The sequence below is a fragment of the Monoraphidium neglectum genome (assembly GCF_000611645.1).
Source record: "Monoraphidium neglectum strain SAG 48.87 unplaced genomic scaffold scaffold01368, whole genome shotgun sequence".
Classification (NCBI taxonomy): domain Eukaryota; kingdom Viridiplantae; phylum Chlorophyta; class Chlorophyceae; order Sphaeropleales; family Selenastraceae; genus Monoraphidium; species Monoraphidium neglectum.
Window position 1 is genome coordinate 1 of NW_014012260.1, and position 14,735 is coordinate 14,735.

The following is a 14,735-nucleotide window of genomic DNA, read 5'->3' on the forward strand; positions in this document are numbered from 1 at the left end:
CCGCCAACCCGCTCGCCGCGGTCGCGGCCGCGCAGGCCGCCGCCGCGGCGGCGGGCCTGCAGGCGATCGCGGCGGCCGCCGCGGGCACGCCCGGCGCCGAGCCGCTGGCTGCCCTCATCGCGAAGCAGCAGCAGCAGCAGGCCGCCGTGGCCACGCTGCTCGCCGCCTCGGCGCCCTCGCTGGCCACACAGCTGCCGCTATTCGGTGCGCTCACGCAGCCCGGCATGGCAGCTGCCGCGGCCGCGGTGGCTGCTGCGGCGACGGCAAACCCCAACATAATACTGCAGCTGCTGGCCGGCGCTGGCGGCGCGTCCGCCCCGGGCGCGGCGCCGCTCCCCGTCGCCGCCGCCGCCGGTGGCGGCAGCGGCGGCGTTGATATGCTGTCGCTCCTGGCGGCGACAACAGGCGACAGCTCGGCCGCGGCCGTGCCTGAGGCAGGGGTGGCGGCTGAGGCGGCAACAGCGCCGGTGCCGGTGGCCGGCGGTTTGGAGGCCTTGCTACAGATGGTGGGCCAGGGGCAGTTTGCAGAGGCGCTGGGCGGCGCGGCCAGCCACGACAGCAACGGCGGCGCGGGGATGGCGGTCGACGGGGAGGAGGGGCGGACCGATGGCGAGCCACCAGCCGCGTTTGGCGCTGAGCACGGCGCCGCGCCCGACGCGGCCCCCGGGGGGCGAGGGGCCGCGGCTCAGCGCGCGCGCGGCGGCGGCAGCGGCGGCCGAGGGCGCGGGCGTGGGAAGCGGCGCCGCGCGGACGCGGACGCCGACGGTAGCACGAGCGGCAGCGGGGAGGACGACGACGAGTGGCGCAGCGACGCGTCCGCTGACGGCGCGTACGACGCCGCCGGCCGCGGCGGCGCCTCCGGCTCGCATGGCGGCGGCGTGGAGGCGCTCGCCGCAGATGTGGCTGGGCCCCATTGCGCGTCCACCTTTGATGAGGCCGAGGCAGAGGCGCTCCTTGCCTTGGGCCAGCTCTGCCACGACGGCACTGCCGGCCCCTCGGCCGCTGAGGCGGCGGCGAGGGCCGCCCACCTGTCGCGGCGCAGCGCGCCCGTCATCACGCGGGGGCCGCCTGGCAGCGGCGGCGGCGGCGGCGGCGGCGGCTCGAGCGTGTCGCAGCCATATTTGGTGCCCCGCTCGCACCCGCGGCACGTAGTGATGCCAGGCCGGCAGGTCGTCGCCGCGCCGCTGGGCTCGGTCGTGCCGCCGCCGGCGTCGGCGCAGCGGTCGGGCAACGGGCGCCACCTCACCTACCGGGCGCCCAACGGGCAGCCAATGCAGATCCCCTCGATGACCGACGCGGTGGCCGCGGCGGCGGCCGCCGCGGCCGCAGCCGCTGCCGCAGCTGAGGATTCCGCGCCGCCCACTACTGCAGATGAACCTGGTGTTCCCGCCGCGGCACTCGTGGCTGTGCAGGACCCAGCGGCGGCGGCAGCGGCGGCAGACGGTCAGCCAGAGGTGGTGAAGGCCGAGGATCCGGCGGGCGAGGCCGTTTGCGAAGCAGCCCCGACAGCCGAGGAGGGCGCCGCAGCGGCGCCAGCGCCAGCAGCTCCTGTCTCCGCCGCCGCCGCCGGCGGCGTTGACGGGGCCGCCGCAGCCGCGGCGTCTCCTGTCACCTCTGCGGCAGAGGTCCTGGCGGCGACGGAAGCTGCTGCTGCAGCTTGCATTACAGCGGGAGGTGGCGCTGTGTGAAGGGCCTGTCGTCCGTTTTTGCTCCCAACACCCGCTATCATCCACCGCTTGCCCTCTAGATGCGCTGGCGCGAGCAGTTCAGCAACAATCAGGAGCATTAGAACAACAACAGAACCAAGGGATCCCGCGGGGCGATGCGCCCGATGCGGCCTCATCCGCCGCTGGCCTCCGCCCGCCGCGCAGTTTTGTGAGCGAGCACACGCCCTCTGATCTGCACCTTCGCCCCCCGCCGGCCGGCGCAAGAGAGCACCCCCACAACTTCTCGAGGTCCAGTCTTATAGCCGCCCCACGTTCGCGGCTTTGCCGCTGCAGCGATACCCGCGCCGTCCGCCGGCGCCAAGCCGTAGGAAATTCTTGCCCTGCCGCTCGCGCTTGCAGTGCAGCACAGGCTACAACGCCGCATCTGCAGTCAACGCGGGGTTTCGCCGTTGACCCATACATATACACATTACCATGCTCGCCAGTGCGATGCTTCCTGCCTGAAAAGGGCGCCCCCAGCGCAACGCCGCCCTTGAAAAGCCGCGCGCCCCCCGGCCCGCGGCCGGCCACCAGGCGGGCAGGCTTGCGGCCAGTGCGGGCCGCGTCAGGCGGCAAGTCGTGTCAAAGTGCACAGACGCGTCCCAGGTGTGGCCAGGTCGCGTCCCCCATTCCCTCCCTCGTGGTTTTTCTCCTTCAATTGGTTTCTCACGCATTCTGATGTTCTTGGGGGGCCGCTGCAGCGCTGTTTGTGGCGGTCACTGGGAGCGAGTGGATGCCACTGCTGGCGCCCCCCCCCCCCCCCTCGTGTCCTGTCGCAAGCCTGCACGCCGTAACCTGACTCATCTTGACCGCAGCATTCCAGCTGGCTCCGCTTGACCCTCAGTGCCGGCCGTATCTTTGCCTGTGAAGCACTTTATTTTGGCCCTGAAAACCCTGGATTGGCCTGCCCTGATGCAGAGTGTAATATAGCTCTTGTCCTTGAAAACGTCCATATTTGATTTATATGGAAAACAGACAGTGATCACACGCCTGGGGCCTGCGGTCTCGTTTGTGACGGGGGCGTGTGCATGTTGCACAATGCGAGCTCACACGCATGTTCAACTGGGATCGCATGGGAGATTACCACCTGTGCTCTTACATAAGGCAGGCAGTATGAACCTGCATGGCCCATGCTGCTGTCCTGAGCTGGCTGCAGAGAGGGCAACAACTGAGGCAGCTTCCCCTGGGATGACCCGCACAGGAAGCGCACCCACGTACAGTACCAGGAGCTCCCACCTATCCATCGCTCAGCTTGTGATAGTGTGTGTTCAAAACGGTCTTCCTTACCGCCTCTGATCAGTTGTTCCAGCACAGCACCACCGTAGATCCGCTCCGGCAGGCGCCAAAAGCGCTCCGGCTCGTGTCGACCGGCTTTGTCCCATTCCAGGATCTCCTAATGATACACAGACGCCCTTTTCGTGCGGGCGGGCCGCCTCGACCAGCGCTGGCCCCGTCGCCCACCAGGGAGAAGGAGCAGCCCGTGCACTGCAGCAGCTCGAGCATAGATGAGAGTTGCTCTGATCGGGCAGCTAGTGAGGGCTCGTGCGCTTCCTCGGAGGACCAGACCGTTCCCGCGCAGCACCTGCTAGGTCCGTCTCAGCGCCGCAGCACGGGTCCACGTGTGCCCGCGTATATATAATCTGTACAGATACCTGAACTTGCCGCAGTCTCGGTCCCACCTGCCGCCCGTGGCCCCTGGCGGCTGTCCCTGGTGCTACCGAACCGACACTGCTGCTGCAGCTTGGCCGTTGCTGCGGATCCCTATCCACCGTAAGATCTGTCACCAACCTCGCCTCCAACACCCCCTGCTCTCATCGCGCAGGCCCCCGACCTGCGGTGCTGCGACGTCTGTGCGCGAGCGAGGCCGGCAGCCGGCTGCCGGCCGCCGTTCGCAACGCCGCGGCAGAGCTGGAAGCGGCGTGCGGGACGCAGTCCGTCGCAGCGGCGCACAGGCAGCTGACATCGGCATTGCAGGAACTGCATGGCGCAATTGTGACGGTTGATCACGGGCTTGGCGAGTCGCCAGCCTCAGTGGCGGTTGGAGCGGGTGAGTTCCTGCGACAGGCGGCTTCGCTTCCCCCCCGCATCGGCTCACATGCCAACCCTCCTTGTGGTGTCTCAGCATGGCCCTGAATCCACCCGTGCATGGCCCATCCTGGTGTCCCCTCCCCTCCTATCATCACCCAGTCATCCTTTTCCCATGTGCAACAACCTTCATTCCAGGCGGCATGCTGTTGGTAGAGGAGGCGCGGCAGTGGCTCAAGGAGGCGCAGAGCTACGTGCTGCACGTGCAGTCGCAGGCTTCCAACCTCGCCGGCGCCGGCGGCAGTGGCGTGCAGGACGCGTGGGCGTTTCTCCGGTCCGATGTGGGGCGCTGCCTTGGACGCATAAGCCGGCAGATGGAGGCCGGCGGCGGCGAGGGAGTTACATACGGGAGCGTGCCGCCGCGTGCGGGAAGGGGCGGCCGCCGCCTGGTCCCCACCGCGTGCCTGCCTTATGCGGGGTACTGGGCCAAGGCAGTCGCTATTTGATTAGCGACGTGGCCGGGGCAGCGGGACCGCGCCGCCCAGTTGATCTGAGCGCGCGTAAACCGCAGTCGCTGCGCCCTGCTCTTCTGAGCGGGCGTGTGCATGTGGCGTGCAGCCACGAATGGTGGGCATCACGACTGGGCGGGCATCACAATTGGGCGGGCAGGATGAGTGGGTGGTCACCATGAGCGGGCAGGCGTTTCGTGCATGCTCCTGGGAGGTGCACCGAGTCAGCAAGCTGTCGGCCAACATTACCCCCCGCAAAGCAGCCGCGGCTCCCTGCGTTTGGCATAACAAAGCCACGTGCGCCGCCGTGCAGAACGTGCATAGCCGGCACACATATGCACACACGCCCTCTTACCTCAGTCGTTTCCCTGGACCTATCTCAGACTGCCTGAGCACGCTGCTGTGCAGCCACGCCCCCTTCACGCCTAACCAGGCGGTAATCGGTCCCTTTCAATGATTTTGCGCCCATGTGTGACCGCTGAGTTAGTGACCGACATGCCAGCACACCTGCCCTTGCCTGTGGCGGTGGTTCTCCTGCAGTGTGCATCCGGCCGCCCGCGCGCGCCATCTCGCATTCTGGCACCCTTGCTGCTGCTGACGACCTGCGAATATCAACCGCAGGTCACGAAGCAAACGCATTGCAATTGGATGCCGAGGTGCATCGCTTGCTTACTTTGTTGGGGTGCATGTAGTTTCTCATAGCGCATTTCTGTTTGGCGGGCCGTGCCGGGCCCGGGGGAGCCAAGCCTCTCCATGTGCGCGCGGCGCAGCCGCACGCGTGCATTTTGTTTCTGAACAGTATGTATGCGTTTTGTGACAGCGCACTTGCGGATGACTGGGTGTCCAGCCCCTCGCGTCCTGAAGACCACCGTTTTGGCAACAGCCTCCACGGTTGCCTGCCCCCCACCCTTGAGTCTCCGTCGCATCGCGCATATTATCAAACCAAGCACCAGTTTGCATGAGCGTGTCATGTTTTGGCTGTGCAACTGTAAACTGAAGCTTTCGCCCCAGCATCACGGTGCTGTGTCTAGCACAGTACTCAAGTGTGAGTCAGCAACCAGGAGAGTTGATTTGTCACAAGCGCTCAACCGCCCACGCCATGGATGCGCCATCCATGGTAACAGCGCGTCACTGGCCCCAAAACACTGGCACATCAAGCCTATATGCACGCGTACAGGTGTGGCATGCGACCCAATTGATGGATTGACCAATGCTGACCTGATGCTGGGCGCAGAAGCCACTGCATGTTGTGGATGCAGCCCGTCATGGGCGTCTTGTACACCGTAGCTAGTCACCTATGCACCAGCCGTCTCGTTATTTCCTCAGTTTTGGTGTATGCCTGCCGTAGGACGGCCTCCGGCCGTAGATCAGTTTCAGATCGCCGGGCCCTGCTGCGGATCTATGATCCAATTGAAACGACCTGCTTCTTCTCTCAGTCTCAAGCGTCGCGTCATATGCGCTGGACGAACGCTGTGCGCGGCGAGGCCGAGGCGCTCGACCTGACGCTGTACGACAAACCGGTGCCCCTCGCGCGCCAGCCGGTGGTGGGGCCCGGTGGACCGAAGCTGGTGGGTAGAACATCGCAGGAGAGCAGGTCGGCACCGACGACTGCAATGGATGCTGACGGTCTGCGGCACAGCACAGCGGAGGGCTGTGCAGGGCCGCCCAGCTCTCCAGAACAATGCACAATCGACGCCATGATGTCGTATTCATTGCCGACTCTCTCGCCCGCAGATGTTCAAGAACGATCAAGAGCGCAAGTGCTTCCACAGTGACTGCAGCAGACAAGTTGCAGCAAATTGCAGAAGAGGTGCAAGGTGGGGTCACCCAATGTCCAACGTGCTCAATGAATCCCCCGTCCACGAGGCGCACGCCACAAACTTAAACACGCTGGCCTGGCCTTTGCAGAGCCGGCTGTGCGTTGAAGGCGGCTCGTGAGTGCCGTGGGCCTGTCTGGCTACGCTGGCTTGGTCTTGGTTCAGGTGCGGCGTCGCAGCAGCAGCGCGCAGCCGCCCAGACTGTGTCTTGAGCTGCGGCTGCGGCGCAAGAATTTCTGGGTCTTGGCAGGGACGGGCGACAGCATGGAGACTCAGTAAAACCTTCTAGAAGCTGCTCCACAAGCGATGCCTGGGCTGCTGTCACAGCCAATGCTAGGTTGTTGCGCATCGCATCAACAACCTCAACCCTGCGGCTGCTGCAGGTAAGAGCTGGGAGGAGCGAGAGGCTTGTGAGACAGCAGCCATGGAACTGTGCCTCGACGAGGCGGACGCCGTGTGTGATGACCATGCGGCCAACTTTTGCAGCCTGGTGTTGGAGCGGGACCGTGCAGGGTGATGCGCGTGAGGGGTAAGCACCCATGCACCGCTGCTGATGTTTTGACGGATGCGGAGCGGCTGCTGGCAGGTGGCCTGGGCTACTGATGAATGATTGCGCAGCCTGCTGATACAACAGCGGCACAGAATGATGCCCCGTTTTTTGCAATTGCCCTGGTCAAAGGACAGCATGGCAGCACTATCACCTTCTTGGGTAACACTGTTTCTTTCGCTTTTGGCCTGGGCCTGAACGTACCAGCTGCGCTCAACACGGTGCGTAGGCATCGCTGCCGCTCTTCAACGTACCTCCATCGCTGCCGCTCTTCAAAATACCTGCACAAATCTGCCATCTTTACTCCGCCTGACAGCTCTACTGCGTTGCAGATGGCCCTGTTTGCCATGGCTGATTGGGGTCTGGGTGGGTAAATGGCGTTGACTAGGTAGATTGCGTATTTCGTGTACCAACTTTCAAATGTTTGCCGAAAAGATATGATAGCTACGCACTCGCCTCAAGCATACCGGTACACATTGAGCTGTGAGCAGCTTTAAGACAGTCACTGCTGCACAAGATGATGAGTAGATCGGAGTCACCGTCTCGAACTTGACCGTGGGTGCCGACAGGTGGCTCACCACCATAGCACACATGCGGCTGCATGGTGCTGCATCCTACATTTCACGTCAAGGAACTTCCATTTATCGTATCTGTGCGTGTTGGAGTGTCCCTTCCGCCCATGCTTTTGTTGAGCGGAGAGTAGAACGCCCAGGTCCGGGCGTCCTGTTGAAGGCCGGCATGCAGGCCGACGAAGCGGAGGAGGTCGGGTCTGATTGCTCAGAGGATGAATTCAAGGACACAGGAGTGCAGGGGCGCCTGTCTGCCCTGCTGCCACGGTGCGGCGCGACGACGTCCTTGCGGCGCGACGACGTCCGTGCGGCGCGACGACGTCCTTGCGGCGCGACGACGTCCTTGCACTCCATGCGTGACGTCCATGCACTCCATGCGCGACGTCCATGCACACGCTGCATGCCCTTTTGAACTGCAGCAATGCACAGCACCGCACACCACAGCACAGACATCTGGGTATGCAGTTGAGCTGCTGTTGTGCCACGACTGGTTCCTGCAGGAAGCTGTTTGGTGAAAGCGACGAAGCGGTCAGGAAAGGGCTGCTGCAGGTGTTTGTCCGCGTGAAGCCCGTGACCCGCAAGCTGGAGCGGTGCATGACAATCGAGAAGGAGGGCCAACTGGTCAAGGCCGTCTGGTGCGACTGGTAGCTGCTGCTCCGATTGCAGTTGGGTGCAGCTGCTGCTGCTGCTGCTGCTGCTGCTGCTGCTGCTGCTGCTGCTGCTGCTGCTGCCGCCGCCTCCGCCGCCGCCGCCGCCACTGCTTCTGCTGCTGCAGCTCCGGTCGCGAGGCTCACCAGCACCCCCGGGCAGATCGGCCCAGCAATCCGTGATCTTTACCACGATTGCCTCAGCAGCTGGGTGCTCTGCATTCCGCTCGGGGGCGCTGGCACTCCCATCGCCGCCCTGCTGTTCCTCACAACCTAGGAAGAACAAGGAGGCGCTCTACAAGTTCTCCCGAGTCTTCCAGGAGGACACCCCCCAGCAGGCGATGTACGCAGGGGTGGCAGAGGCCATGGTATCAGACCTCCTGGGGGCGCGGCAGCCGGAGGGCGTCATCATGGCATACGGCGTCACCTCGGCCGGCAAGACGTTCACCATGCAGGCGAGCCGGCAGTGGGGACAAGCGCGTTGCGGCAGCGCGCGCTGCTCCTGCGTGCTGGGTTGGTGCAACTCAACCCTCCTCAACTCAACCCCACGGCGGTGACGGTGCGGCTGGGCTGGCTACGTGCACGAGCCTGTGCAGATGCAGCCTCACTATTGCCGCACCCCCTGGGCTTGGGCGTCACCTACGCGCAGGGCACGGCTGATAGGCCGGGGTTGGTGCCCCAGGCGCTGGAGCACATCTTCAGGCAGCTGGGCGCCCCGGGTGCATGCAGCAGCGGCGATGCGGGCGGCGGCGGCGTGGCGGTGGCGAGAGTGGTGGTGTCGGCATACGAGGTGTGTCGCGACCCCGCCCCTGAGCAAGGCCCTCCACCTTGATGGGCAGCCTTCCTGCGCGGATCTCCTGTTTGGGCTCTGGAAGCAGCTGCCTGGTTGTTTGCATGCCTCCTTGCTGCCAGCCTGCAGCCCAAATCCCATCCAATCTCATCCATCTCTCCACAACCTCGCCCATCACTACAACCGCCCTCAAACCACTTCAAATATAACTGCACCTCACCGCCGCCCACCAGATCTACAATGAGGTGGTCCATGACTTGCTGGCGCTCGCACAAGCGCCCGCCGGCGCCGCGGGCGCAGCTGCGGCGGCGGCGCGCCCGGCCCTGAAGCTTAAGGAGGTCCGCGGCCGCCACATCGCAGTGCAGGGCGCGATTGAGGTGCGTGAGGGACCCGGCAGGCGCTGCGGCCTGTGGGGCCGCTGACGGCGGCAGCTGGGCGTGGTCTCTACGGCAGATGCAAATCGAGCAACATCACAGGGTTGGCTGCGGCTGGCCGGGATCTTGCCAGTCACCTGCGGACGTTTTTTTGTGCACCGCTGACGTTTTGACGTTGATGCCATGCGTGCTTGATGTGTGGCCACGCCTCACCAGGCTGAGGTGCGCAGCGCCAAGGAGGCCCTGGACCTGCTGCGCCGCGCCGGCCGCGCCCGCCAGTCCGCTGGCACGCGCATCAACGAGCACTCCAGCCGCAGCCACGCCGTGTTCACGGTGAAGCTGCTGCGGGGCGCCGCGGCGGCGGTGGCTGTCGGCGAGCGAGAAGACGAGGCGGGCGGCGGCGGCAGCTGCGGGGAGGCGCTGGCCGAGGCCGGGGTTGGTGCCAGCGGGGCGCACGGTGGGCAGCTTCAGGCCAGCTACCTCCATTTCGTGGACCTGGCGGGCTGCGAGAGGGTGGCAAGGACGGGCAACTCTGGGGCGCGGCTAAGGTGTGTTTTTGGGGGTATAAGTTTGGGAGCGGGGGCCAAGGGAGCTGGTGCAAATCATCAGGCAACGTTTAGGTTTGCCACAGTCCACACCCTTTTGTGAATTGTGCGGCCCTGGACAACGGCAGCGTCCTTGAACAGGCTTGGTGTCATCGCAATGGTTTTCACCTGCATGTGCGATCATGCCAGAAACATGTGAGCCACCACTCCCCCCTCTACAGGGAGAGTGTGGCCATCAACTCGTCTCTCATGACGCTGGCGCGCTGCCTGGAGGTGCTGCGCTACAACCAAATGCACCCGGCAGACCAGAAGGTCATCCCTTACAGGGAGAGCAAGGTACGGGGGCGGGGGGAAGGGGCGCTTCTTGGAGCCACACAAACCGCTAGCGGCGTATGTGCTGCAATGATGGCAGAGCTTGTCGTAGACGTGCTTGATTTTATGTGTGTGCGTCATGTGATTCCACCCTGATACCGCTTTGATGTGCGCTGCCATCTTGCTCGAATCACCGCTCACCACAGAGTCCGCCCATCCTTCACGCCCGCCCCAGATCACGCACATGTTCAAGGCCATCCTGACAGGCCACGGCCGCTTTGTGCTGCTGGTCAACGTGTCACCTGCGGCAGAGGAGTTCAACGAGACCAAGCGGGTGCTGGAGGTGGGCTGGGCCTTGTATTTCCACTTATATATAGTTGGTCGTCATTTGACCATTATTGACCGGCTGCCGTGTTGCTGATAAGGTGACTGTGCAGGGCAGGACGGGGGGGATCAGCCATCCTGTTAAGCAGGGGCTCCTCTGCAGCGAGCAGCTAGTACCTGTCACTCGTTCTATTCCCCGTCCCGCCCCCTCAATTCTACCCAAAAAGCCCCTCGGCTGCCCTGAAATGCCCCCCCCTTCCCTTCCCACAGTACGCCGCCCTGGCCTCCAAGATCAAGATGACCTCAAACCTGGCGGCCCAGCACGACGCCGCGCACGCGGCCGTCGCCGCTGTGTCAGCCGAGGCGGCCGAGGAGCATGCTGCCCTTGCTGCCCAGGTGCGTTAACAGGCCATCAGTGTCGTCCACACGGGCACGCAGCACACACATGCACACTCGCCCGCTCACCTCTTCCTCCCATGAAGCGTGCGCGCACACACACGCATGCACACGCTTGCGCGCGTGTGCGCGCCTGCATGCTTTGATCAGCACACGCTCAACACGACGTCCAAACTTGAGCAGCAGGGGAAGCACAGCTATGACCTCCCAACCCCTGCACCTGCCCAACCACCTAGGTGGCGGCCCTCAAGGCGCGCCTGGTCGCGTCGGAGGCCCGTGTGGAGGAGCTCCTTGACGAAAAGGCTGATCTGGAGTATGATCTGGACGTCATGGACCGCAAGGTGGAGCTGCTGCGGGAGGAGGTGCGGGGGTGCGGGGTGACAGGGAATGAGTGAATGGTGGCAGGCGGCGTGGTAGGGGATGAGTGTGTGGTGAGAGGGGGTGTGGTTTCATGTTTGGAAACGGGGGGTATCCGTGACAGGTGAGGCTGAGGCGCCAACGTTTGGGGCGGCTGGACATGCTCAAGGGTGGTGTGACGCAGGTGTGAGGCTGCCCCCGCTGCAGAGGCAAAGAGTTGCAGCCGCAGCAGCAGGCGCAGGCATAAGCGCCCACCAAACGCCTTTCCCCAACAGCTCGTGCGCGCGGAGGTGGAGAAGGAGGGGGTTGAGGCGGAGGTCAGGGCAGAGGTCATGGCTGACGTGGCGCAGCTCGTGAAGGACGCGTGCGCGAAAGCCAGGGACGAGGCGGCGCGTGCGAAGGATGATGCCGCGCGCGCCAGGGAGGAGGCGGACGGCTCGCGCGAGGACGCGGCGCAGGCGGCGGCCGAGGCTGGGGCCGCGCAGGATGCCGCGCGCAGGGCAGAGAGGGAGGTGGCAGCGCTCCAGACGGAGGTGCGTCGTTGGGCGCCAGCCTCAACCACGGCGGATTTGCCGCCTCAGGTTCTCGTGTGAGGTTGAACGCTTGTGGTATGCATCACTGCCACCTGACGCCCTGCTGCACTGAGCGTTGCACACATGCTCGGTTTGCCACCATCCCTTAGGTCACCCACCTGAGGCGGCAGCTGGAGGCACAGCAGCAAGCCAGTGAAGTACAGCAGCAGGCAGATCTGAACGAGGTTTGTGATATATATGCGCGTGTGCGTAGAGATGAGAATGCATGTGCGTTTGGGGTTGGGGGCCGTTGTGCAATATTGAGACTGTGTGAGCATGAGTGTGTGTCAGAGGGAACGAATTGTGGTGGTGTTGCCCACGATGGGCGGACATGTGCGTGCCAGCATTTCCGCCTTGCTGTGTGCTCTTGTAGGTGCTCACTCTTCACGTTGGCCACCACATGTCGCGCTCATTGGAAGCGCCACTCTCCCCCGCGATCCCTTTCATCGCGCAGCGGCTGCAGGCAGAGGTGGCCGACGCGCGTGCAGATGTACTGGCCAAGGCTGAGCAAGCGCGCAGCAAGGACCTCATGCTTCCTGCAGGGCACCTCAAATCTGTCATAGTGGTAATGTTCACTGGCAATTCAAGCTTGTCAACTGGCAGCTGGGCGAATCATACTGCACAAGCAATTCCCTGCTGTGATCGAGCTCCCAGGTATACTCGTCAACACGAGACAATTGAACAAACCCATTGCCCACTCAACCGCCACAGGACGAAGCTCATCGCATAATGAGTCCAAATCAAGAAGTGGCACGCTGGACGAGGGCAGTGGCCGCCTGGCAGCAGCACCCAGTGCCAGTGATTTCCTTGAATTCACGGCAGCAGCAGGAAAGTGGATCAGCAGCTGCATGCGAAAGGGCGCCGCAACGGTCTCGGCGGCAGCAGAAGCAGCATCAGGAGCAACAGCAGACACTTGCAAAAGTCCCAGAGCAGGGCGACGGGCCACAAGAGTCCGAGCAGGCCCAGCAGCAGCTTCCGGTGCAAATGTCAACAGAGTCACCACCGCCACAGCACCAGCAGCAGCAAGAGCAGCAGCAAGAGGAGCAGCAGCAGCAGCAGCAGGAGCACAACGGTGCATTCAAGGCAAACAACAGGCGGCGCAGGGTTACTTGCGGCCAGCAGCTCGCCAACGCCCCCAGCAATCTCGCTGCTGGCGTCAGCAGCAGCGACGCGGCCGCCACTCAAGCATCAAGCCACCCAGCCGCGGATGTAAGCGAGGCGCCGCGGCAGCCTCGTGGGGCCGGCGGCAGGCGGGCGAGTGCTGTGACGCGCGTGCGCTTCGGCGGCCTGGCAGCAGCCAAGGGCGGCTTGGATGCGGTGGCAGAGGACACAGAGGAGGGCGCGTCGATGATCGCTGAGCCGCCAGGACTGCCAGGGACGCATGCTGAGGCGCGGCCCTCAGGCACCCTCGCGACAAACAGCACGCTCGAGGCGCCGGCGCAGCCGCGCTCTCGAACGCGGAGAGCGACGCTGGCGGGCGGGGCTGCTGCGGGCAGCCTCAGCACGGCAGCCGGCGTCGCTGGCACGACAGCTGGCGTCGCTGGCGCGGCAGGAGCTGCGCCGGCGATGGGGCCTGGGCACACGCAGTCCGCAAAGCGCAAATGGCGGGCAAGCGCTGCGCCGGGCCCCGCCCACCTGCCGGCGGTTGCGGAGGAGACGGATGCTTCTGCCGCGGCCGCCCCGGCCGGCGCAGCGGGCGACAGCGGCGCAGCGGCGGGCCCTGCGGGGCTTCAGTTGTCGGTCGAGGCGGCGGCGACGCAGGAACAGTGGCGGCCCGCGGCGGAGGCGCTGCGGGAGCTCAGCGAAGCGCAGCAGCAGCGCCGCGCCGCGGCCACCGGGCGGCGCGCGACGTTCGCGGCGACGTCGGCGGCGGCGGGCAAGGCGGCAGCCGGGGCTGCCGATGTGTCCGTGTCGGACGCGGTGACGGTGGCGGGGGCCGCGGCTGGCAGGGCGGCGAAACGGCGGCGGTGCAGTTGGGGGGCGGATGGTGGATTGCAGGGGGCCAAGGCATTGGGTTCGGGTGTTGCGCCAACACCTGTTGCGCTGCGAACGCGGCGCAGGAATCCGAAGGCACGATAATTGTTTTGGCTAGGGTTGCTAAACTTTCATCTGGTGGAGCGCTGTGGCGTACCTCCTCTTGGCGGCCTTCCAATGCACCCCCGCCTTGGTGAACGTCATGTTTGCACAGCAGCTGCTGCTCTTGCTTCATGCAACTCTGCTGCTGGTCCTGTGCAGCCACACAATGCATATACAGATGCTTGTGCTTCTACTTTTGCATAGAGGGCATTGTGAGCGACAGAGCAGCAAACACCAACCACAAATTGCTGGTTAGGGACACGGGTGATCTAGCTTTCTCCAGGTTCCATGGCGGATGACTTTGCGGATATGTTCGGGGACCTGCTGGGCGGGAGTGGTCTCAAGCCAGTGGCCAAGGCCCCTCCCGCCCAGGCACCCGCTCTGAGGGCCTCGGCCAGCGGCCACAGCCCCCGCCATGCCACGCAGCAGTCGACGAGTAGCAATGATAGTGCAGCAAAGCCAGTATCTGGCCCTGTCCTACCTGATCCGGAGGTGATGGCGATCAGCGACCGCAACGGGACCCCGAGCGAACCTCCGGCGCCCTCGATCACCAAGGAGGAACTGGAGACAACCGTCAGGACGGTTGTCGAGGCCGCTTTCGAGGTGAGCGACGATCGGGAGCGCTCTCAGCGGCCGTGCGGGTCGCCGCTGCAGGTGTGTGTATTGTTTGCGGTCGCGCTGACATGACAAGAAGCCAGCACAGCACTCAGGTCACAGATGTTCGCCGCTCCAATCGGCGCCCCCTCCACACCGCAAGCACCCCAGCGTCACCACGCATCGGGCGTCCCGCGTCCCCACCTGCTCACGCGACCCCTCAGGCCACTATGTCCAAGTTTGTGCGCAGCCTCCGCCTCGTCCTCGAGGACATGGGCCGCCGCGTCGAGGCGACCGGCGCCGCCTGCGGCAGCCTGAAAGACAGCATCGAGCAGCTGCAGGACGCCCACGAGTCGGCGGCCGGGAACGTCCACGCGCGCTTCACCGCGCTGGACATGGCGGTGCGCGACGTGGAGCGCGGCGTGCAGGCCATGCGCGACAAGCAGGAGCTGCTGGAGGCGCAGACCCTGCTGGCCCGCATGTCGGCCGGCCCCAAGGCCACCCTGGACGAGCCCGTCGGCACGCCCGGCTCGCGCGCCGGCGGCAGCGAGGCCGCCGCGCCGGCGGCGGCGCCT

General features: G+C 64.9%; 4 protein-coding genes across 4 annotated transcripts; all 4 read left to right on the forward strand.

The window, feature by feature from the left end:
• Positions 1–224: 224 nt before the first annotated feature.
• On the forward strand, positions 225–1,688 carry MNEG_7631 (hypothetical protein; the record flags this gene model as incomplete). Its single annotated transcript, XM_014043893.1, has 1 exon — positions 225–1,688. One exon carries the CDS (start codon positions 225–227, stop codon positions 1,686–1,688), a length of 1,464 nt encoding a protein of 487 aa, XP_013899347.1.
• A 4,006-nt stretch (positions 1,689–5,694) lies between these two features.
• Positions 5,695–6,574, forward strand: MNEG_7632 (hypothetical protein; the record flags this gene model as incomplete). Its single annotated transcript, XM_014043894.1, has 3 exons — positions 5,695–5,808; positions 5,975–6,011; positions 6,441–6,574. 3 exons carry the CDS (start codon positions 5,695–5,697, stop codon positions 6,572–6,574), a joined length of 285 nt encoding a protein of 94 aa, XP_013899348.1.
• A 768-nt stretch (positions 6,575–7,342) lies between these two features.
• Positions 7,343–12,220, forward strand: MNEG_7633 (Kinesin-like protein KIF23; the record flags this gene model as incomplete). The annotated part of the gene is made up of 15 exons (XM_014043895.1): positions 7,343–7,440; positions 7,674–7,808; positions 7,840–7,953; positions 8,098–8,286; positions 8,550–8,610; positions 8,844–8,987; positions 9,201–9,532; positions 9,751–9,865; positions 10,077–10,184; positions 10,436–10,561; positions 10,798–10,923; positions 11,194–11,451; positions 11,601–11,675; positions 11,945–12,060; positions 12,202–12,220. The coding sequence occupies 15 exons, from the start codon at positions 7,343–7,345 to the stop codon at positions 12,218–12,220; spliced, it is 2,016 nt and encodes a 671-aa protein (XP_013899349.1).
• A 1,634-nt stretch (positions 12,221–13,854) lies between these two features.
• Positions 13,855–14,220, forward strand: MNEG_7634 (hypothetical protein; the record flags this gene model as incomplete). Its single annotated transcript, XM_014043896.1, has 1 exon — positions 13,855–14,220. A coding segment is annotated over one exon (366 nt), but the record flags the coding sequence as incomplete, so codon positions are not given.
• Between the last annotated feature and the right edge of the window lie 515 nt (positions 14,221–14,735).